Source organism: Cervus elaphus, chromosome 2, assembly GCF_910594005.1.
Source record: "Cervus elaphus chromosome 2, mCerEla1.1, whole genome shotgun sequence".
Lineage (NCBI taxonomy): Eukaryota > Metazoa > Chordata > Mammalia > Artiodactyla > Cervidae > Cervus > Cervus elaphus.
This window is the reverse complement of record NC_057816.1, coordinates 37,253,289-37,277,722: the sequence shown is the minus strand read 5'-3', so window position 1 is coordinate 37,277,722 and position 24,434 is coordinate 37,253,289. Positions and strand designations below refer to the sequence as shown.

Sequence of the window (24,434 nt, the reverse complement as noted above, 5' to 3'; positions counted from 1 at the left end):
TTTCACACAGTATTTCATCTAACATCAATACCCTACAGGGTAGGTGTCATCCCCATTTTACAGATGAGAAAATTGAGCCCCAGAAACTTTTGCAGAACAGAAAATAAGCAGCTTCCATGAGAGGTCAGTGACATTTGCTCATTTACAAAAACTGGTGGAACCTACAGGACCACAAAACCCAATGGGCCTAGACCACAGGACCACAAGTCAGCACTCCTGAGAGCTACACATCGCTGGTACAGAGCAAGGTCTTAGCGAGGAGGTGCTCTAGAGCGTGAAGTCAAACTTACCCTGGGAATACATGTTTCTGGGCAAGAAAAGAGTAATCATAAACAGCTAAAGCCCCAAAAACTTCCTAGGGCTTGACCATCAATTTGGATTGACTCAAAAGGTGTGCAGCAAAAGATACAGGCGGACAGGTGGCGATTTGGAGTGTGGTAGTTTATAAAAGGTATGTGTCCAGAAGACAACGCAGGACTGCCCCAGCCAGCCTCTCCATACTAAAGTGTCTCCAGGGGCTAAACATGAGATCAGACGATCATGGCAAAAGAAGAGAATGGATTGATTATGATGACTAATTATATCCCCTGGAAAATTAAGCACAGATGAGATACCAAAACCCACAGAAAATGTTTGAATTTGCATAAAGAAATACACACGTGTTTGCAGGTGAACAGAATGTTGTCTAATACGAGATCAAACCACAGCAGCTTCTTCAGGAGAATCAAACTCAAAATGGGAAGGAGCATCTGCCCTGCTTTTAACATTTTACAGCAAGGACATATATTATTTTAGTATTTTTTAAAGTGGTTATTAAAGTCCTCATGGGTGAGTTAATTTTGTTCCAGATCTATACCACCTCAAATATGATTTATAATAAAAACTTCCTGGCTTTTTATTTTGTACAAATTAATAATTAATCTCTTCAATATATGTCTGTGTGTATATACATACACACATATATATTCCTTTCATTCTTAGAATACTCTAGAAATTATAAATTATATACTCTAGAAATTATAAATTATCTCCAATTTATACCTAAGGTACAGAAAGGTTAAATGACTTGTCCAAACCAAAAAATGGTTGTAGCTGGAATTCAAATCCAAATAGCACCATCCAAAGCTTGTACTCTTGGCTACTCTTACATGCTATCTCTTGAGAAACATAAACATGCTAAGAAGGATACCAACCACAGCCACAAAGCTGGGGACCTGAGCTTTTTCCAGCATCTCCTTGAGCTGATCCACCTCCGCTCGATGCTCATCCAGCTGACATTCCAGCTTCTCTCTGCGTAATCGCTCGTACTCCAGCTGGCCCTGCAGCTCTCTGATAGTCCTGTCAAAAATTTTTGTTTTCAATCAGTAACCAACTAGCAGTTATTTCTGGTGATAGTGAAAAGTATCCTTACATTATATTTAAAGCAAATAAATCATTTATTTAACAAATATGTATTAAACGTCTACTGTGAGCTCACACTGATCTAGATCCTGGGAATAAAGTAGTGAACAAAGTAGGCCGTATCTGCCCTCATGGGGCTTTCTTAGACAGTAAAGAAAATAAGAAAATATATGTACTTAAATATAAGTATGTTGGAAGGTAATAAATGCTAGGGAGGAAAAAAATAGAGCAAGACAGTCATAGAAGATGTTTTAGAGGAAGGGGTTAATATCTCATATACAGTGGCTAGGGAACACCTTACTGAGAAGGGGGTTTGTAAGCAAAATTCCAAAGGAAATAAGAGAGATAATTAAGTGGACATCCAGGGAAAGAACATCCCAGATAGAACAGCAAGTGCAAAGGTCCTGAGGCAGAGAAATACCTGGGGAACTAGAAGAAAACTGGAAGCCAGTGTGACTGGAGTAGAGTCCAAGAGGTAAAAGAAGCCAGAACAAGCAGGATCATACAGATGACAGGGAGGACCAGGCTTCACTCAGCAAAACAGGAAGCCACTGGAGGACCTCAACAGAGACAGAGCAGGACTATAATAACTTAGATTTCCTCTGCTTTGTTCAGCTTTCTTTGTAATGATGTAAAATTCACTTTGTGTGATTACACAAATATCAAGTAAACAATTCAATGAGTTTCTTTTCTTTCTTCGTGGCCAGGCCATGCAGCATGTGCCCCCTGCAGTGGAAGCACAGACTATTTAAGCACTGGGCCACCAGGGAATTCCCTTCAATGAGTTTCCACTAATGTGTACACCTTTGCATCCACCATGACTACCAAGATACAAAATACTTCTGTATCTCAAAAAATTCCTAACATTCTCCCCAGGCAATCCTCACTTTGCACAGGCAACCACACTTCTGAACACCTATCATGTTGGATTAGTTTTGTCTCTGCTCATAAATAAAGTTGTACATTATATACATCTGTGGGCCTGGCTTATTTCAGTGAACAATAGGTGACATTTATCTGCTTGGGTGTTTTTTTTTTTCCCCCCAATTATTTTTATTAGTTGGAGGCTAACTGCTTTACAATATTGTAGTGGTTTTTGCCATACATTGACAGGAATCAACCATGGATCTACATGTGTTCCCCATCCTGAACCCCTCTGCTTGGGTTTTAACATGATTAACAGACCACAGGGTATGAGGGTGGGAGAGGAAGGAGCAGGGACAAGGAGTTGGGAGACATATCAGGACGACATGAAAATAAATGAAAATAAACCCAGACAAGTGATGCTAGGACTTGAACCAGAGTTGCTTTCTGCCTTATTATTGGGATGATGAGGGGACCAGAACTCCCAAGACACCCTGAGTTGGATGTCAGGTCTCAAAGAGGGCAATCTAAGAATATACAATAGTAGCTTTAGTATGGAAGTGCGTGGGGTTCAGGCTGGGGATAGGAAAGAACAACATAACTATGGAAACCTAGAATTCAGAAAACAGGAAAAGAAAATCAGCCCCAGGACTGATTCTGAGTTTCATCTAACTAATAACAAAATCAAAAGGACATCCCTCAACCAATACTTAGCTAAGTTTCCTTTACATTCACATCTAGTATCGGGAGTTTGTATCCAAAAAATAAATGTTTTAGGATGTACTCAACACAAAGTGGGCAACAAACAATTGGATGGATCATGGAGAAAGCAAGGGAATTCCAGAAAAACATCTACTTTTGCTTCATTGATTACACTAATGCCTTTGACTGTGTGGATCACAACAAACTGTGGAAAATTCTTAAAGAGATGGGAGTATCAGACCACCTTATCTGTCTCCTGAGAAACCTGTATGTGGGTCAAGAAGCAACAGTTAGAATCGGACATGGAACAACTGACTGGTTCAAAACTGGGAAAGGAGTACGTCAAGGCTGTAGATTGTCACCCTGCTTATTTAATTTATATGCGGAGTACATCATCTGGGCTGGATGAGGCACAAGCTGGAATCAAGATCACTAGGAGAAATAGCAACAACCTCAGATATGCAGATGATACCACTCTAATGGCAGAAAGCGAAGAGGAACTAAAGAGCCTCTTGATGAGGGTGAAAGAGGAGTGTGAAAAAGCTGGCTTAAAACTCAACATTATGGAAGAAATGGACAAATTATTAGAAAAGTATAACCTTCCAAAACTGAACCAGGAAGAAATAGAAAATCTAAACAGATCAATCACAAGCACAGAAATGGAAACTGTAAACAAAAACCTTCCAACAAACAAAAGCCCAGGACCAGATGGCTTCACAGCTGAATTCTACCAAAAATTTAGAGAAGAGCTAACACCAAACCTACTCAAACTCTTCCAGGAAATTGCAGAGGAAAGCAAACTCCCAAACTCATTTGATGAGGCCACCATCACCCTAATTCCAAAACCAGACAAAGATGCCACAGAAGAAAACTACAGGCCAATATCACACTGACGAACATAGATGGAAAAACCCTCAACAAAATTCAGGCAACCAGAATCCAACAACATATTTAAAAAAGCATACATCATGACCAAATTGGCTTTACTCCAGGGATGCACAGATATTCACAAATCAATCAATGTGATACACCATATTAATAAATTGAAAGATAAGAAACCATATGATTATCTCAATAGATGCAGAGAAAGCCTTTGAAAAAATTCAACACCCATTTATGATTAAAAAAAAAAAAACAAACTCCAGAAAGCAGGCATAGAAGGAATACACCTCAACATAAAAAAAGCCATATACAACAAACCCCAGCAAACATTATCCTCAATGGTGAAAAATTGAAAGCATTTCCTCTAAAATCAGGAACAAGACAAGGGTGCCCACTCTTACCACTACTATTGAACATAGTTTTGGAAGTCCTAGCCACAGCAATCAGAGAAGAAAAAGAAATACAAGGAATCCAGATTGGAAAAGAAGAAGTAAAACTCCCACTGTTTGCAGATGACATAATCCTCTACAGAGAAAACCCTAAAGATGCCACAAGAAAATTACTAGAGCTAATCAATGAATATAGTAAAGTTGTAGGATATAAAATTAATACACAGAAATCCCCTGCAATCCTATACACTAACAATGAAAAAATAGAAAGAGAAATTAAGGAAACAATCCCATTCACCATTGTGATGATGAAAATAACATACTCAGAAATAAATTTACCTAAAGAAACAAAAGACCTATATATAGAAAACTATAAAACCCTGATGAAAGAAATCAAAGATGACACAAATAGATGGAGAAATACATCAAGTTTGTGGACTGGAAGAATCAATATAGTGAAAATGAGTATACTACCCAAAACAATCTATAGATTCAATGCAATCCCTATCAAGCTACCAACGGTATTTTTCACAGAACTAGAACAAATAATTTCACAATTTGTATGGAAACACAAAAAACCTCAAATAACCAAAGCAATCGTGAGAAAGAAGAATGGAACTGGAGGAATCAACCTTCCTGACTTCAGACTACACTACAAAGCTACAGTCATCAAGACAGTATGGTACTGGCACAAGACAGAAATATAGATCAATGAAACAAAATAGAAAGCCCAGAGATAAATCCATGCACCTATGGACACCTTATCTTTGACAAAGGAGCCAAAAATATACAATGGAAAAAGACAGTCTATTTATTAACAAGTGGTACTGGGAAAACTGGTCAACCACTTGTAAAAGAATGAAACTAGAACACTTTCTAACACCATACACAAAAATAAACTCAAAATGGATTAAAGATCCAAATATAAGACCAGAAACTATAAAACTCTTAGAGGAAAACATAGGCAAAACACTCTCCAACATAAATCACAGCAAGATCCTCTATGACCCACCTCCCAGAGTAATGGAGATAAAAACAAAAATAAACAAATGGGACCTAATTAAACTTAAGAGCTTATGCGCAATGAAGGAAACTATAAGCAAGGTGAAAACACAGCCCTCAGATTGGGAGAAAATAATAGCATCTGAAACAACTGACAAAGAATTAATCTCTACAAGATACAAGCAGCTCATGCAGTTCAACACCAAAAAAACAAACAACCCAATCAAAAACTGGGAAAAAGACCTAAACAAACATTTCTCCAAAGAAGACATACAGATGTCTAGCAAACACATAAAAAGATGTGTTTTCATCTTTTCGTGTGAAATGCAAATCAAAACCACAATGAGATATCATCTCACGCCAGCCAGAATGGCCATCATCAAAAAGTCTACAAACAATAAATGCTGGAGACGGTGCAGAGAAAAGGGAACTCTCTTATACTATCAGTGGGAATGCAAACAGGTACAGCCACTATGGAGAACAGTGTAGAGATTCCTTTAAAAACTGGGAATAGAACTGCCATACAACCCAGCAATCCCACTGCTGGGCATACACACCAAGGAAACCAGAATTAAAAGAGACACACATACCCCAATGTTCACTGCAGCACTGTTTACAATAACTAGGACATGGAAGCAAGCTAGATGTCCATTGGAAGATGAATGGATAAGGAAGTTGTGGTACATATACACAATGGAATATTACTCAGCTATAAAAAGGAACACATTTGAGTCAGTTCTAATGAGGTGGATGAAACTGGAACCTATTATACAAAGTGAAGTAAGTCAGAAAGAGAAACACCAATACTGTGTATTAATGCATATATGTGGAATTTTAAAAGATAGTAACAATAATCCTATATGCAAAGCAGCAAAAGAGACACAGATGCAAAGAACAGACTTTTGGACTCTGTGGAAGAAGGCAAGGGTGGGGTGATTTGAGAGAATAGCCCTGAAACAATATATTACCATATGTAAAATAGATGACCACTGCAAGTTTGATGCATGAAGCAGGGCACTCAAAGCTGGTGCTCTGAGACAACCCAGAGGGATGGGGTGGGGAGGAAGGTGGGAGAGGGGTTCAGGATGGGGGGACACGTGCACCCGTGGCTGACTCATGTCAATGTATTAGAAAAACCATCACAATATTGTAAAGTAATTATTCTCCAATTATTCTCGCACAGTCGTATCCAACTCTGTGCAACCCTATGGACTGTAGCCCACCAGGCTCCTCTATCCAAGGGATTCTTCAGGCAAGAATACTGGAGTGGGTTGCCATGCCCTCCCCCAGGGGATCTTCCTGACCCAGGGATCGAACCATGTCTGTTACATCTCCTGCATTGACAGGTAGGTTCTTTACCCTAGCGCCACATGGAAAGCCCCAATGTATGGGGAAAACTATCACAATATTGTAAAGCAATTATTCTCCAATTAAACTAATTTAAAAAATCAACATTAAAAAAAGGAAGATCTCATCTGGTCTCATCACTTCATGGCAAATAGAAGGGGAAAAAAGTAGAAGCAGTGACAGATTTTATTTTGGGGGCCTTGAAAATCACTGTGGACGGTGACTGCAGCCATGAAATTAAAAGGTGCTTGCTCCTTAGAAGGAAAGCTATGACAAACCTAGGCAGTGTATTAAAAAGCACAGATGACTTTGCCAACAAAAGTCCACATAATCAAAGCTATGGTTTCTCCAGTAGTCATGTACAGATGTGAGAGTTGGACCATAAAGAACGCTGAGCACCAAAGAATTGATGCTTTCAAATTGTGGTGCTGGAGAAGACTTTCAAGAGTCCCCCGGCCTGCAAGGATGGATCAAACCAGTTAATCCTAAAGGAAACCAACCCTGAATATTCATTGGAAGGACAGATGCTGGAGCTGAAACTTCAACACTTTGGCCACCTGATGCAAAGAGCCGATTCATTGAAAAAGACCCTGATGCTGGGAAAGGTTGAAGGCAAAAAGAGAAGGGGGCAACAGAGGATGAGATGGTTAGACAGTATCACCAACTCAATGGACATGAATTTGAGCAAACTCCGGGAGTTAACACAGGACAGAGGAGCCTGGCATGCTGCAGTCCATGGGGTCACAAAGAGTCATGCACGATTTAGTGACTGAACAACAACAAGAAGACTATTAAAATTGTAATGACCTTGGCTAATAGATTCGGAGTCAATAGATTCAGGCCAAATCTTGGCTCCACCCCTCACCCTTAGTCCTCCCTTTGTGACTTCATGCAAGTCACTTAACCTGTAGTTAAATCTTGGTTTCCTAATCCACATAGTGAGACAATAGCTCATGGAAGTATGAAGACTGCATGAAACAGTATATATGAGAGGCTTACCTAATGCCTGGCATACAGCAGTGCTCAGAAGTATCAACAGTACAAGTAATAGAGTAATCTGCCTCAGAAGTAAAGGGAACAAAATTTAAAGCTCATTATCTAGGAAATAATTGCCCCACTGTGAAGTACTTTTCTAGACTACAAGGGATCTAAGAAATTTTAGCTAGGCTCTTAGGCAGAGGCCAATACTAAAAACATTCGACATCTCAAAAGACTTTACAGAGGCAGTGGATAGTTACTTGTGTGATGTGATTTATGAAATACAAGGACATTCTGATTAAAAAAAATTTTTTTTGTCTACCACAACTTTCAAATATCCATAGAAAGAGAGCACATTCATCCTATCAAAGACTTAGATGTTACTTTGAATAAATTACCAGATCTCTTACTGAGAGGATGCAGAAGAGGGTGAATGAAAGGGAAACAAGAGGTTCTAAGGAGGAGGAAGAGAATCCAATGAAAGGAAAGGCAGGGAAAGCAAAGAACCCATGTGCTCTGCTCCTTAAAGACCCACGTTTGATAAAAGCAGCAGTCTCCCTCCTGCCTGCCTGCGCTCTCTGAGCCCTGTGGAAAGCAGCAGCAGAGCAGCAGTGGGAGGAAGCAGCACTTGACACCCTCTATCGCAGAAGTTGTTCATCAACTAGAGCGAGGCCAGATGTGCCGAGAGCCGACCTTGGGTGCAAAAAGTGAAAGGCAAGGGGGCTCTCACTGCCTCCAGGCTTGAGAGCATATGGGGGGCACCACCATCCATGAACACAGGACTGGGTCACACACTTGTGAGCAGGAAGTCCAATATGACAGGGATGGCTAGAGACTGTTGGCTGAAAATCTCAAAGTAGCTGTCTCAAAAACAACAACTCCTCCTTATAAGGCTTTAGTTTTGCAAGGTAGAAAGTTCTGGAGAACAGCTGTGCGAAAATGTAACTGTACATGACACGACTGAATTCTACCTTAAGAACAGTTAAGGTGACACATTTTATGTTATGCATATTTTACCACAATTTTTAAACAATCTTAACACCTTCTCCATCTGAGAGTTTAAGAGGAAAACAGGTTGGAAACTCAAACCCTTTGGTGGGATGAAAAAACAAGTTGTTCAGCAACAAACCCTCACGTAGCATTTAGAAAGGTAAGTAAAAACAAATCACTAGCACTTTGAGGACATTACTTTTCAGACTCGAGCTGTTCTTTCTTCTGCTTCACATCTTCTTCTGTTATTCCTCCCAAGTGTTTATAGTTGCTCTCGGCAATTTCAAGGAGGTGTCTCAATTCTACGATTTTCTTATAAGCTCTCACTGAAAGACAGAGTTGAATAGCAACCTAGTTTAGATGGGTAACAGCCCATGTGCTCACAGGAGGCTGGCCCTGAAGCATATTCTTCCTCTAGAGCCGTGTCTACAAGGTGAGGGGAAGTGAAGGGAGGGAGGGTGGTGTCTACATAGAAGGATAAACACCAGTAGCAAAGTACTAGGGTGAACAAACAGTGAAATACCTAAATGGGTGATTATTTTCCTGATGCTGGAGGATGTATCATTGTTACGGCTATTATTAATACCATGAACAGGGAAGGAGGGAGGCTGGCCAGCAGCATTTTAGGACTACCGATCAGGCACGATCTAATTATGTCAGATAATTAGAAAAACTGAAATATGCTTGATGCATTTAAGATAAACCAGAACTAATCCAATTCCCAAATTTTGTCAAAAGATGATACTGAGAAGGAAGTTTGCTGATAGCTGCTTTGAGCTATTCTCCAACTATTAAAACTAGGATCTTTCTATCCTTTGCGGTACTAGTTCTCAACCTGGGTTGATTTTCTCCTCCAAGGAGTATGTGGCAATATCTGGAGACCTTTTAACTTGCTGACCCTTAGAGGATGAAGGGAAACAGAATATTGGCATGTAGAGGCTCAGGATGCTACTAAACATCTTAAAATACACATGAGAAACCCCTCAACAAATAAGGATCTGGCCCAAAATGTCCATAGTACAGAAGTTGAGAAATTCTGCCATACAACCAGTTAACAAATCACTTCCTCTGATTTATCTCTCAGTTGGTTAGAGCTGCAGGTTCCAAACGGCACACATCAGAATCAACTTGGGCACTTTTTAAAATGCATATGTTTGAGCCCCATATCAGTCCTACAAATTCAGGTCTTCATACCCTGTACGAGCTCCTCAGACAATGCAGATGCACAGACAGGTCTGGGATCCACCATAACCACCAGCAAGCAAATAGAGGGGATTTTTTTTTTTTAATGTTATATAAGATTGAAAGAATTGTGACTGTTTATCTAATCTTTAATATTTGAAGGCTATGTTTTGAAAAAGCTGTTCTATGGGATTTTAAGAGCTAGGACTAATCAGGATTAGCTCCAGGAAGAGAGATTTTAACAAAGGTGAAACGAAATAAAAGCAGTAAGAGTTATCATGCATTTGTGGAGTGCCGATGATGGGCAGGACACTGCACTAAGTGCCTTGTACATTTTAATCCTCACAAGAACCCTGTCAGAAGGTAGAAATGGGCCATCTGGGCAACAGTGAGTGTCTTCACTGAAAGTAACTGGATGCTGGATGACATGACAGGAGTGTTGAGCCAGGAGCCAAACCTCAAATGGTTCCAGGGTTCTATAATGCCATGACCCTAAACCTAACTCACTAAAGAGTGCTCTGAACTGAAACTCAGTTCCAAGAATTCTGGGATGACAAGAAATCCAACCAGTCCCCTACAGGTGCTCTTGCAAAACCTAATGTTCCAAGAAGAGACTGGCTAGTCCTTTGGATTTTGTTCTGGAATAAAATTAAATAAGGATAAGAAAACAGCACATACAAACCCTCACTAGTTGCAAACACCACGATTGGGCGCCAGCCCAATTTGATGTTTACATCAAACACACCACAGTAAGGACCTGTTCTGGTTTCATTCATGGTCTTTCCCAAAGCATCTTTCAAAAATTCTGTGATTCACTGACAATGATACTTTACAAATATCTCCTGCTCAAATCATTTCAGAAGACACTGAAATTCTACAAATCACTTGTTCATTTTCGGCAATACTAGTAAGTCCTTGCTAATTCTCAGTACAATCAACAAAAAGAAATCTAAGCACAAACAAAATAAAAAATAGATAAAGTGGATTTCATCAAAATGAAAAGCATGTGCACTGCAAAGGACATCATCAAGAAAAAAGACAACCCACAGAACAGGAGAAATTATCTGGAAATCATGTGTGTGACACGGGACTTAAATCTGGAAGTTCTCTTACAACTCAATAATAAAAAGATAAATAACTCAGTTGAAATATAGTCAAGGGATTTGAGTAGATATTTCTTCAAAGAAGATAATGCAAGTGATCAATGGGCACATGAAAAGATACTGAACATCCCACTAATCATTAGGGAAATGCCAAGCAAATCTACCAAATGAAATACCACTACACACTCTAATCAACTATTAATATAATCAATTAGACAACAACAAGTACTGGTAAGATGTGGAGAAACTGGAACCCTCACATGTGGTTGGTGGGAATGTAAAATGGTGCAGCCACTTTGGAAAACAGTTTGAAGTTCTTCAATGTGCCAGACATACTTTTACCAGATGATGCAACAATCCCAACTCCTAGGTGTATCCAAGGAAATGAAAATACATGTCCAAACAAAAACGTGTATACGAATGTTCACAGCAGCATTATTCTTAATAACCAAAATATGGAAAAAACCTCAAATGACCAGCAACGGATAAATGGATATATAAAGTGTATTTAGCAGTAAAAAAGAATAAATATGAAGTAATGATCCACATTACAAAGTACATGAAGCTTGAAAATGTGCTAAGTGACAGAAGCTAGTCACCAAAGACCACAGATGGTATCATCCCATTCATATGAAATGCCCAGAATAGGCAAACCTATAGAGACAGAGAGTAGATTAGCAGTTGCCTAATTTGGGGGATGGTTTGGGGGTAAGGAAAAGAAGGTACGGGTAATGGGTGTGAGCTTTCTTTTGGGGGTGATAGAAATACTACAAATTTTATTGTAATAATGGTTGCACAAATCTGAATACACTAAAACCATTATTAAATTATACACTTTAAATAGGTAGATTAGATTAAATGGTATGTGAATTACATTTCAATAAAGCTATTTAAAATAAAGCTGTCAGGAAATTCTGAAGAGATCATTGACTGAGCCCTGCTATGAGGCGATCCAGGTGGGCTGCTTGTTGGGAGCCCCTGGCATCAGCATCTTCACGCTGCATTCACCAGGAAAGAGGTTTCTACCATCTCCCGGAGAATGAGGTTCTATCTAACAGTGTTCTGGGAGTTCTTTAAAAAAAATTTCTTTTATTTAGACATGAATTAGAAATTTTTCTCAGAGAACAGAGTTTTGGTACAACGAGTTCTTGTCAGAATAACTGAAAGTACTTTCCAGAGATCAGGAAGAAAGGAACTGGGCTTCCCTGGTGGCTCAGTGGTGAAGAATCAGCCTGTCAATGCAGGGCACACAGGTTCAATCCCTGGTCCAGGAGGACCCCACATGTCGAGGGACAACCAAGCCCACGCACCGCAACTTCTGGGCCTGCGCTCTAGAGCCCGGGAGCCGCAACTGCTGAGCCCACGATCTGCTACTACTGAAGCCCAGACGCTCTAGGGCCTGCGCTCCACAACGAGAGAAGCCCCTGCTCACTGCAACTAGGGAAAAGCCCAAACAGCAACAAAGACTCAGCACAGCCAGATAAATGAATAAATTTAAAAAAAAAAAAAAAAGAGGAAGGGAACTGACATTTACTAAGCTTCTACCATGAGCTAGGCACATCCCATTCATTAGTGCACTCTGTGAGGGTGATGTTATGTTAATATTCTCATTTTTATAGATGAGGAAACCAAGGTTCAGAGTAACACAGCTAGAAAGAGGTGAAGCCCTGATGTCTGAATCCACTGCCCAAGCACTGCTCACTTTACTACACCTGCCTCTGCTTTGGCTAGCCTCCATTCAAACAGATCCTTCTTATCTTTCTCATTATGAAAAAGTGCCATTGAAACAGTTCTTCTCATCCACTCATATGAGCCAAGGTTCTCTGACAGACACCATGAGAAGTGAAATTAGGGTTATGTGGCATGAAAATATCACTTTCCTCATGGAGGGACTGAGATCATGTCTTATATTCTTTGTATGTTCAACAACCCCTAGTACAAAAATTTGTACTACTTCTCCCCAAAATACCAAAGTATTTTACTTTGTAGATGGTAATTACCTTTAGAATAATTCCCCAAGTTTGTGGTAAAAACTGGCTATGGTACTTTTTTTAAAGGGAAAATCATGAAAGAGTTGGCACACTTACCTCTGGCATCTGTTTTATCTGACTCACTGAGACCTAAATCATCTCTGGCATCAGTGCTTCCCTCAACACCATGTCTTATAAAAAACCTAATATCATTTTCATTAATTTCATTCTCATCATCTGTATCATATTTCTGTAGTCCTTCTAATAGCTTTACTGCTGCTAAATGGGCAAACCTGTAGAAAAGAATTAGTAATTAACAGGATCCATAATCTTTTTCAAATTTAAATCACAGTTTGTACTTAATTTAGGGAATTACACTCTATATCATCTCACCAGCTCACCCACCACTAAAGAAGCAAAACTGTATCTGAAATTCGGTGACAATGTGACACATATCCAGCTATGCAGGAAACTCAAATAGTTAGTGGAAACGAAGGACAAGCAGTCATACTAAAGGCTGATTCCATATTTTTGGGAGAGGCCAATTTATATGGCATGTGGAATCTTAGTTCCCCAACCAGGGATTAAACCCAGGCCCTCAGCAGTGAGAGTACAGAGTTCTAACCACTGGGCTGCTAGGGAATTCCCAGATTTCATAATTTTTAGTGGCAAAAATCCAACCGAAAGAAGTGATCTACTATCAAAAGAATATTTGGTGTGCCCCAGACAGAGCTGCTCAACTGGCAGAAAACCCAGAACAACCCTACTTGATCTACCTCTGTTTACTACCGTTTCCTTGACGGCCTAAGTTAGGTTGTAGAATTAGTTCTGATTCCAGTTTTAGGGAAAACTACAGCTCTAGCCCCCTTAATCTTCATCCTTCCTCAACCCTCAAACACTCAGCATGGCTTTGAAATTTAATGGAAAAATAATGATATTTCTATCCACATTTCCTATTTTCTTTGATCTTCTCCACACCTCTATGAAGCTAGTAATATACTCTTGGTTTTCAGGTTGTTGCTGTGACTGTATGTAACCTGCATATTTTTTCCCAAAGTTTTGCTAATGAAAATGTTTAACTGCTTTCTCTTAGGAGATGAAGAATTACTCACTAAACACAAAAACCTCAAATCCCTATTTTTTTCCTCACATACTTACATAACCACATGCACACATATATCCTAACCTTTCACCAGGTATTGCAAATCATTAATGATATAGTAATAAACACAGGAAGTTGTAAGGTTAAAAAAATTCATTATATCTATTACTAGACTGTAACTTAACAGCTAGCACTTACTGAGTACTTGCTTTACAACAGATTCAAGGGTACTTCTATAACACCACACTCACACTTAGCATTTTAGTGGATGAGTGACAAAAAAATGTGGGCCAGACATTATAATCACTCGTGACACTGATATAGACAAACAGATCCATGGCTAAAATATAGGGTACAGAAATAAGCCCATGTATACATGGACACCTAACTGGGACAAAGACACAAAGGCAATTTAGGAAAAAATACAGCTTTTTCAACAAATGCTGCTAGAACAATTAGATACCCATATGCAAAATAAAAAGAACTTAGATGCATACCTCATACCATATACAAAAATTAACTCAACATGGATCACAGACATCAGTGTAAAACCTAAAACAATGTCTAAAAGAAAACAAAAGGGGGATCAGGGTGGGGAACACATGTAAATCCATGGCTGATTCGTGTCAATGTATGGCAAAAACCACTACAATACTGTAAAGTAATTAGCCTCCAACTAATAAAAATAAATGAAAAAAAAAAATTTTTCATGGCTGCAGTCACCATCTGCAGTGGATTTGGAGCCCAAGGAAAAATAAATAAATAAATAAACTACATCAAGCTGCTACTTAAAAAAAAAAAAGAGGAAGAAATCAAAGATTTCTTAGATATGATACCAAAAGAGTAACCCCTAAAAGAGCAAATTGATAAAAAAAAAAATATTTTGCTCTTGGGACCTCCCTGGTGGTCAGTGGCTAAGACTCCACACTCCCAATGCAGGGGCCCAGGTTCCATCCCTGGTCAGAGAACTAGATCCCACATGTTGCAACCAAGAGTCCACATGCCACAACCAGAGATTCTGCATGCCTGCAACTAAAAGATCCCATATACTGCAACTATTTTTTTTTTAAATCTTACATGCTACAACAAAGGCTGAAGATCCTGCAAGCTACGACTAAGACCCAGCACACTCAAATAAATTAGCAAATATTTTTTTAAATTATTTTTGCTCATTATTAAGAGGATGAAAAAACAAACCACAACTGAGAGAAAATCTTCACAAAACAAACATCTGAGAAAGAATTAGTATCCAGAATATAGAAAGAGCTCTTAAAACTCAACAATTAAAAAAAAAAAAAAACTACCCAAGTTTTAATACTAGACAAAGATCTGAACGGTCACTTTGCCAAAGGAAAACAAACAAATGACAAATATGAATATGAAAAGATGCATCAAATGATTTTTCATTTGGAAAAAACAAATTAAAAGCCACAATAAGATACCAGTACACACCTACTGGAATTACGAAAATCAAAACATCTGGCAATATAAAATGCTGGCATGACAAGGAGTAACAGAAACTCTCATCCATTGCTTGTGAGATGCAAATTGGTGTGGTCACTTTGGAAGGCACTGTGACAGTTGCTTAAAAAGATAAACACACCCTTAGCACCTGACTTCCTTGGTGGCTCACACGGTAAAGAGTCTCGCTTACAACGCGGGAGACCTGGGCTCAATCCTGGTCAGGAAGATCCTCTGGAGAAGGAAATGGCAGCCCACTCCAGTACTCTTGCCTGGAAAATTCCGTGGATGGAGGAGCCTGGTAGGCTACAGTCCATGGGGTCGCAAAGAGTCAGACACGACTGAGCGACTTCACTTTCACTTTAGCATCTGACTCAGGAGTCCTACTCCTAAGTATTACCCAAGTGAATTGAATACTTGCGTTCACACAAAAATCTGTATGTAAATATATATAGCAGCTGTATTCATAATCACCAAAAAGTAGATACAAATAAAACATCCTTCAACAGGTTACGGGATAATCAAACTCTGGAATACTATGGAATTCCACAGCCAATGGAATACTACACTGCAACAAGAAAGAGATGAACCACTACACATGAACGAACTTCAAAATAACTATGCTCAGTGAAAAAAGCCACATACCTAAGAGTATGAGTATATATTGTAAGTTTCCATTTATATAAAATTCTAGCAGATGCAAACTCATCTCTAGTGACGGAAAGCAAACTCATGTTTGCTTGGGGATGCAGCAGTGGAAAGCAGTGGAAGGGAGAGAGATTACAAAGGTGCAAAAGATTTTGAGGGATAAAGGAAAAGTTCACTATCTTGATTGTGATTATGACTTCACAGGGTAGACACATGTATCAGAGTTCATCAGTCTGTGCTGCACAAATCTGTGTGCTTTACTGATAAATCTATTTTTAAAAATAAAGACAAAAGTTAGCCTGAGTTGGTAATGATGCTAGTATGTAGTAAAACAAAACCATATTCCAAGGCTTCAAAAAGATCCTACAGACAAAAATTTTATGGAACATGACCTCACAAACAAAAACTGCATGGCAACTTAATGAATAATTAGGCCCTTGCATCCTGTCAAGCCTCATGTGCAGCTTTAGTCCACACTCCTATTTTAGACTCAAGTTGTTCTGAGTCACATGCATTCCTTGAACACACAAGGCGTTATCTTTCAACTCTTTCTCCTTCAAGTGGCAGCATAAATGTTGCTTTCACCAAGAAAAAAATTTTCCCAGACTTCTATATAAATTCTGACACCCTGCAGTTTCCTTCATAACTCTTACCACCATCTGTATTAACATTTCTCCCCCACAAGTTTCACACAGAAATATTTGGGCACTTTTTCTTCTATGTCCTTTACTGTACTTTATATAGGACTCCACTGGTGGATCAGATGGTAAAGAATCTGTCCACAATGCAGGAGACCCACATTCAACCCCTGGGTCGGGAAGATCCTATATATAACGTGTACTGATAATGTAATTATAATAAATAAAGGTTACATTTGCACATTTATCTCTCCACAAGACCATAAGGTTGTTGAGAGCAAGGACTAAGTTTTTTCATCTTAGTAATTCTAATGCTAACCACAGCACTTGGAACATGGTTAAGCTGAATGAAAAACAATCAAATGAACAAATGGATGAACTAAAGTATTCCTTGAGGACCTGATCTGAAATGAGCTCCAAGTGAGCAATAATGGGTGTTACACTTAATTCAAATACAAATATTAAAATCTGTTTCAAAATCCATTCGACTCCTTTTGATTATTCCTTTCTATTACACAGCATTTCTCAACAGGTACCAGCATTTGGGCGGGACAATTCTTTGTTGTACACCACTATTCTGAGCACTGTAGAATGTCTGGCATCCTTGGACTGACCTCATGAAACATCAGTGATGGTCTCCATCATTGTGACAACACCCCTCCGCACACATTTCCAAATTCACCACTCCACAAAGAAAGGGGACGATACTATCTCCTAGCTGAAAATTACTGCTTTAGAGAGAAGAGCTGATATGTTGTCAAACATCAATTCAGCTTGAAAATTATCATGTCATCAGCATTTGACTGAGTCCTATAATTTCAGAAATCTTCAGAGATAGAATTCTGAGTATAAGAGAATACATGCAAAATTTTAAAAACAAAGAAGCAAAACAGGTAGAGATACCTCTTAGCCACATCACTGGGTCTCTCCCTAGCTTTGTTGGTAATGTTACTGTCTGCTCCCATTTTAATCAGCCATTGCAAACACTCTATATGGCCTTGCCCAGCGGCTGTAAAAAAACAAACAAAACAAAATGCACACACACGAAAGTTATTGTTATCAGTAAACAATTTTCTAAAATTCTGGACAGTACCACTAGACAGTACTTTTGTAAATACTAATCCTTACAATAATCAACAAAAGTAGGTTGGCCAGATGTTATTTTCTCTGTCACTTATTCATTCATTAGACACATATTTAATCAAATGTTTGCTATGCTCAGCCCTTATGTAGAAACTTTACATACAGATACAAAAAAGCTGAAGCTCAAAGAGGATATTTATTTAACATCACACAGCCAATAAGTAATGGATTTGAAACCATAATCTATGCTTTGTGCTAACCCTTATCCAGTGCTCATCGACTGTACTCACAGCTTCTGACCAATCGTGTATCAGGCCAAATGTGAGTATAATCTATGTGAATGTGCAAGATTGAAAAATCTTTTGTCATCTTCTATAAATAGTTTATTCCTCTGACCTTCACAACTCAGAATTTACAGTCTCCTCGATGATTACATAAACTGTTCATCACCTCTCCTTAAAACACATGCACTCAATAGTAATTTTCACCTCCAAACTCAGCTTATATGTTTTCACACCTGGTGCCCATCACCCAATTACATGCTCATCTAACTTCTCCCCTCCTCCTCAGTCCATCTCAAGACTCAGGGAAACTGTAGAGGGGGTGGGGGAGTTCAATAATCTAAAAAGATTTGCGTTTAGATTCACTAAACAACAGACTGGAGGACAGGACAGAACTTAGAAAGTGGCTGGCATGCAGAAATATAATAAAAATAATAATACAGAGTTGATGAATAAATGATGAAGAAAATGAATGAAATCTTAGCTCTGCTCTTACTAGTTGTGCAACCTCAGTCCAGAAACCTGAGGGGGGCGGTATAAATTGGAAATTTGGGATTAACAGATAGACTACTATATATAAAACAAATAAATAACAAGGACCTACTGTATGGCATAGGGAACTATATGCAATAACTTGTAATAATCTACAATGGAAAAGAATCTGAAAAATATATACATATATGTAAATATAACTTAATCACTCTGTTATATATCTGAAACATTGTAAATCAACTAAACTTCAATTTTTTTTAATGAACATTAAAAAAAAGAAAAAAACCCTGATCCCTCTGGACCTCAATTTCCTTACCTTTTGCAGAGTTGATGTCATATTTATAATAATACACTACTGCTTCATAAAACTACAATAAGGATTAAATATGATGACAGTTTTACACCCTGTTTAGTGTTTACTAACATATTATATCTATATTCCCATGACACTTCCTCTGTAATTTAACCCGAAGAAACTTCTGTTCCTCACCATCTACTCCTGAATTCCTATTCCATGTATTTTAACAGCCAAATACTTTTTGCCACTGATTATACCCTGACTTATACAAATCTCTAGGTGCTCACAGTATAAGCATGTAGCTCCTTGGCAATAAGGTCTAAATCTCATACTGTCTTCATGGTGCAGGCACGTGGTTGGTCTGAATACATACACGTGTGCTCAGTTGCTCAGCTGTGTCTGACTCTCTGCGACCCTACAGGGGATTCCACAACTGTTTATCTTTTAAGTGAATGAATGGATGGAGACGACCACTTTGCAGAACTCTTCCTTGTTGTCTTAGCTTTCCAACTGTTTTCCAACCCTTTAGGTCAATCATGTGTGATTCTGCATATATATTTGAATTATGTGCTGTGTGCGTGCTCTTTCACTTAGTCATGTCTGATTCTTTGTCACCCCATGGACTGTAGCCCGCCAGGCCCCTCTGTCCATGGGATTCTCCAGGCAAGAATACTGGAGTGGGTTGCCATTTCCTTCTGCAGGGGATCTTCCCGACCAAGGGATCGAACTCACGTCTCCAGCATCTCCTGCACTGGCCAGTGGATTCTTATACGACTGAGCCACCTGGGAAGCCCTGCTGAATCTATACATGCCTCTCTAAGATGAGTCAAAGAAGAGGAACATACAAAAGTATGACTCTGATGCTTTAAAAGTCAATCTACCTCCAATACTGGCAACAGTGAGGAAAGGACACAAAGCCAGACCCAGTGACATAGCAATGCCCTCACCACAGCACTGCAGGCCAGCATACAAAGGCCTGGAAGACTCTTGTCCTCTCCTTCTCTGCTTGACTCATCACCAAAACTCAGTGCTGGCTCCTGAAGAGACTGGGGTTTCTCTCAGCAAATCTAAAACCAGCTAACAAAGAATACTGCAGGGGACTTCCCTGATGGTCCAGTGGCTAAGGCTCCACACTCCCAATGCAGAGGGCCTAGGGTTCAATCCCTGCTGAGAGAACCAGGTCCCACATGCTGCAACCAAGGATTTCTCGTGCTACAACTAAAGATCCCACGCATAGCAACTAAGACCTGGCACAGCCAAAAAAATAAACAAACATGTATTAAAAAAAAAAAAAAACACTACGGGATTTCCCAGACCTCAAGATGCCCATCTTTGCTACAATGCTAAAATAATGACACCCCACACACACATTAGCAATAGAAACCGGTTATGTATATAGGATATGATATGGAACTTTGCTCCAGGGTACCACATTTTAAAAAATACTCTATGAACATTTTGAATCTCCCCCCATTCACAAACCTCATGGTAAAGAGTTTTACACCTAAACATTCAGCGGAGATAGGTGGAATGAAATTCTCCAAGTCTAGGGTAGAACATTTACTGAAGTGAGGACCTTTCTATGTGAGGAGAAACTCCTTTCATGTTCCTCTTCCTCCTGCTCCACAGACTGACTCTGTCTGATAAAACATGGTGCTTAGATTCTATACTTGAGACCAACATGACTTAAATGAACTTTAATGATTAAGCTAACAACAGAACCAACAAAAACACGATCTGCGACTGGGACTCCCAGAAGTAATGCATGAAATAAAGTCCAATTCAAACACAAGACTATATTAACAAGCCTACTTTTTACACTAAGACTTTTAACAGAATTTTATGCCATTGATTATGAAGAAACTTATGACATATCACAAATCAAACAGAATGGAAAGTCACATGCAGTAGGTTAAAAACTTGTTTTTTTATTTTATAAATAAAAGTAAGATTGTCAAGAATAAATCCTACAGTATATATTCCCAACACTAAGCTGACAATTTAACAGTCTGATTTAAAAACAAACATAAAAAGATTAAGATTCTCATAGAGGGAAGGAGAGCACAAACAAAAATGGCAGATATTTTGAAAATGTGTTCAAATCTAATGTTCACTGATATTTCTATGGCAGTAAAAACATTTTTGCAGGGCACAAGAAAGAAGAAAATTCTACTCAACCTTTTAAAAAATATATATATTTATTTGTTTATTTGGCTGCATCAAGTCTTAGTTGCCACACATGGGATCTTAAATTGTGTCATGTAGGATCCTTTGTCGTGGGGCGTGGGCCCAGTGCACCGAGGCATGTGGGATCTTAGTTCCCTAAACAGAGATCGAAGCCACATCCCCTGTACTGCAAGGCGGATTTTTTAACAAATGGACCACCAGAGAAGTCCCCTGCTCAATCTTTTTTTCTAGAGGGATGGTTTCTATTTCAATAAACTAATCAGTCATTTTTAGTCCAAAGAAAATGACAGTCCTCAGAAACTTCTCTGGTAGTGAATTTCACTTAACTAACATGACAGTGTCACAATAGAACTTGTGAATTACTCTCAAATGTAATAATGCATAAATGCCCAACATAAAAGGAATTATCACACTTGAGTTGAAAATTAAGCACCCTGTATACCATATAAGGTAGACTGATACCTCTCAGCATATCAGGAAAAATTTTACATTTTCATGTGCTTCTAATGAATAATTATTTTAACAGTAAGTAACTCAACAGCAATTGTGTTAAAACTGAAGCAGGAATCATAACTTACCTTTATGCATAAGAGTTGATCCATTATTATCACGCTCATTAATATTAATTACCCCATCTTCTATTAATTTCTTAAGCATTTCCAAATCACCCTTAAAGGCAGCCACATGACCTGGAAATGCTAATGCTATGAATAAAAAAATTCAGTATTTCAGTAAACACAGGAATTCATTCTTTTTCCCTACCTTAATCAGTCACACATTTCAGGTTTCAATATTATGAGAATGTTATTTTAGAATTAGTTCAGTTGATGCAATGACAAGTAATAAGATTATTGCATGCCTTTCCATCCCTCAGGATTTGAAAAGGACTATACTGTACCAGAACTATTCCTGTCACCTTCCCTGTTTCTCTCAGGCCACCACAAAATACAAGGAGATGGTCATTTTCAACCCTTTGCATAAAGATATACTTGGTCTCAAGTTGTACATTTGCACAGACCACTCCCTCTGTTTACAAGGAAGTGATGAAAGCAAAGGAAACTGGAAGCAGATGAAGTATATAGGTGTGTGCGTACATACACAGGTGTGAATGCACCTGACCTGGAGCCCAGCACAGAGCAAATGCTTAATAACATGTTGCTAATGATAACAGTTACACCTTACTGAACATCAAGCATGGCAGTAAGCGCTTAAAAGGACTGCCTCATTTTGCCCTCTAACAACCCTGCAACAGCTATTCTCAATTTTATATATGGAAAGAAAACAACCTAGAATACTCAAAAGGAGTATTTTTAAAAGAACAAAGTTGAAGATATAGTAGCTGACTGCCAGTCTTACTACAAAGCTAGTAATCAAAGCTGTGTAGTATTGGCAAATAAACAGAATATCAATAAGACAGAATGCTTAAACAAAATATGGGACATCCCTACAATGGAATACTACTAAGCAATAAAAAGTAATGAACTACTAATACACATAATACAAATGAATCTCAAAAGAGTTCCATTAGAAAAACCCAAAGTAATCTATAGTGACAGAAAACAAATCAGTGGTTGTGTAGGTCAGGGTGAAAGAAGAAATGAGAGGGCATGAAAAAATATTTGAGGTAATGAAAGTGCTTTGCATCTTGATTGTGATGGTGGTTTCATGATATATATTAAAACTCAAACTGCATACTTTAAATATAGTTTATTGTACATAAATCATATTTTAATAAAGTTGCCTTTTTTAAAATAAAGGACATCATTTGTGAAAAAAGTCATAGTGTGAGAGAAAATATATCGGATAAAATTAATAAAAGATAGGTATCAGAACTATATAAAAGAACTCAAGTAGTTTAGAAAAGGACAAAGAACAATTCTACAGGCAAGTCATAGAAAAGTAAACTAAAACAGCCAGTAACTTTATGAAACAATGTTCAACCTTATTAGTAATCAAAAAATGCAAATTACAACACAAGTTAAACCTCTTCATACCCAACTAAGTGGCAAAAATGTTTTAAGTCTGACAACACTGAATATTGTTCATCTAAATTCTCACCAAACATTGCTGATGAGAGTGTAAATTACTATGACCACTTTGATGAAGAATGCAGCATTTATACCTATTTATACTGAAGATGGGCATATCCCACCAAACAAAACCTAAAGTAGAATTTCCCAAGTGCTTGCCAAGGCAGAACTCTCAGCCCTCAATCTTCAGAGCAGACAGGCAGTACACCTCAAGAAGTCTCATCCACTGGTCCCAGTGTGCCACACCAGTGTCATTTTCAGTATAGGCTACGTGTGAAAAAGGTAGTGAGGCACTTCTCTAAAGAATATCTTGTACATGCACACAAGGACACTTTTAAGAATATTCATCACCACATGGATTGTAACACTGAAAACTGTAAACAATCTAAATATCAAACTGGAGAATGGAATAATAATGTTTTTATTAAATGTCATACTACACAAAAAATTTAAAAGAATAAACTAGAATACATCTATCTGTCTAATAAGCCTCAAAAATCATAACATTTCACAAAAAAAAGTCAGAGAAGAATACATACTGTTTTATGCCATTTTTATCAAGTTTTAAAAGAAGTTTCAGGGACTTCCCTGGTGGTGGTGAAGAATCCACGTGCCAATTCCAGGGACATGGGTTCATCCCTGGTCCAGGAAGATCCCACATGATGTGGAGTAAGCCCATGCATCACAACTCCTGAGCCTGCCTGCTGCAACCACGCAAGCCCAGGCACCTAGAGCCCAGTGCCCTGCAACAAAAGAAGCCCTGCACTGCAGTGAAGACTGGCCCCAGCTCGTCACAATCAGAAAAGGCCTGCACACAGCAACAAAGATCGAGAGCGGCCAAAAATAAATTAATCAATCTTTAAAAAAAAAAGAAATTTCAAAGACTCCTAGTTGTCCACTGAAACCTCCTTCCTTTCATAGCAACAAGAGTTGTAGCAGAGCTGAGGATCCTCAGCTGGTTACTGAATTCTCCAGGCTTCCCCACGGCCGAGTGTGGCCATGTGACTGACTAACCTCTTGCCAAGAGGATGTTAGCAAAAGTGATGACTGCAAACTAGACTTTGAAAATCCTAGTTTATACTTTGTTCTCTCCCCTCCTCCTGCTGGATTAGCAACACCTAGACAGAGAGCTGGTTAGGATGACAACAGGTCTCTGAATGACTACACAGAACAAGATTCACTCTCCAACTGAAGCTATCCCATAAAAGAAATAAACTTCTGTATCATTTAAACTGTTGAATTTTAGGATTTCTCATTAGTTACAACAGTTAAGTTCCCTACTCTAAATATTCACAAAATGATACTGCATATTTTTGTGAGTACATATACACTAAACATAAAACCACAGAATGGAATTATAAGTCTAAAATAATGGTTACCTCTGAGGATGGAGAAAAGGGAATG

General features: G+C 38.6%; 1 protein-coding gene across 6 annotated transcripts in view; it reads right to left on the bottom strand.

Annotated features, from left to right (window-relative positions):
- Nucleotides 1-24,434, bottom strand: part of ANKRD42 (ankyrin repeat domain 42) — a 63,052-nt gene that overhangs the window by 11,973 nt on the left and 26,645 nt on the right. For 2 of the 6 annotated variants that reach the window (XM_043875914.1, XM_043875924.1), the window contains 5 exons: nucleotides 21,579-21,704; nucleotides 17,563-17,668; nucleotides 12,928-13,103; nucleotides 8,755-8,881; nucleotides 1,194-1,338 (listed from right to left, as the gene is read on the bottom strand). The exons of 1 other annotated variant lie outside the window; for it this stretch is intronic. In XM_043875914.1, the coding sequence (XP_043731849.1) occupies nucleotides 1,194-1,338; nucleotides 8,755-8,881; nucleotides 12,928-13,103; nucleotides 17,563-17,668; nucleotides 21,579-21,704 (680 nt within the window). The remainder of the gene's footprint in view (nucleotides 1-1,193; nucleotides 1,339-8,754; nucleotides 8,882-12,927; nucleotides 13,104-17,562; nucleotides 17,669-21,578; nucleotides 21,705-24,434) is intronic. 3 more of the 6 variants (XM_043875932.1, XM_043875940.1, XM_043875949.1) reach the window with 3 other exon arrangements.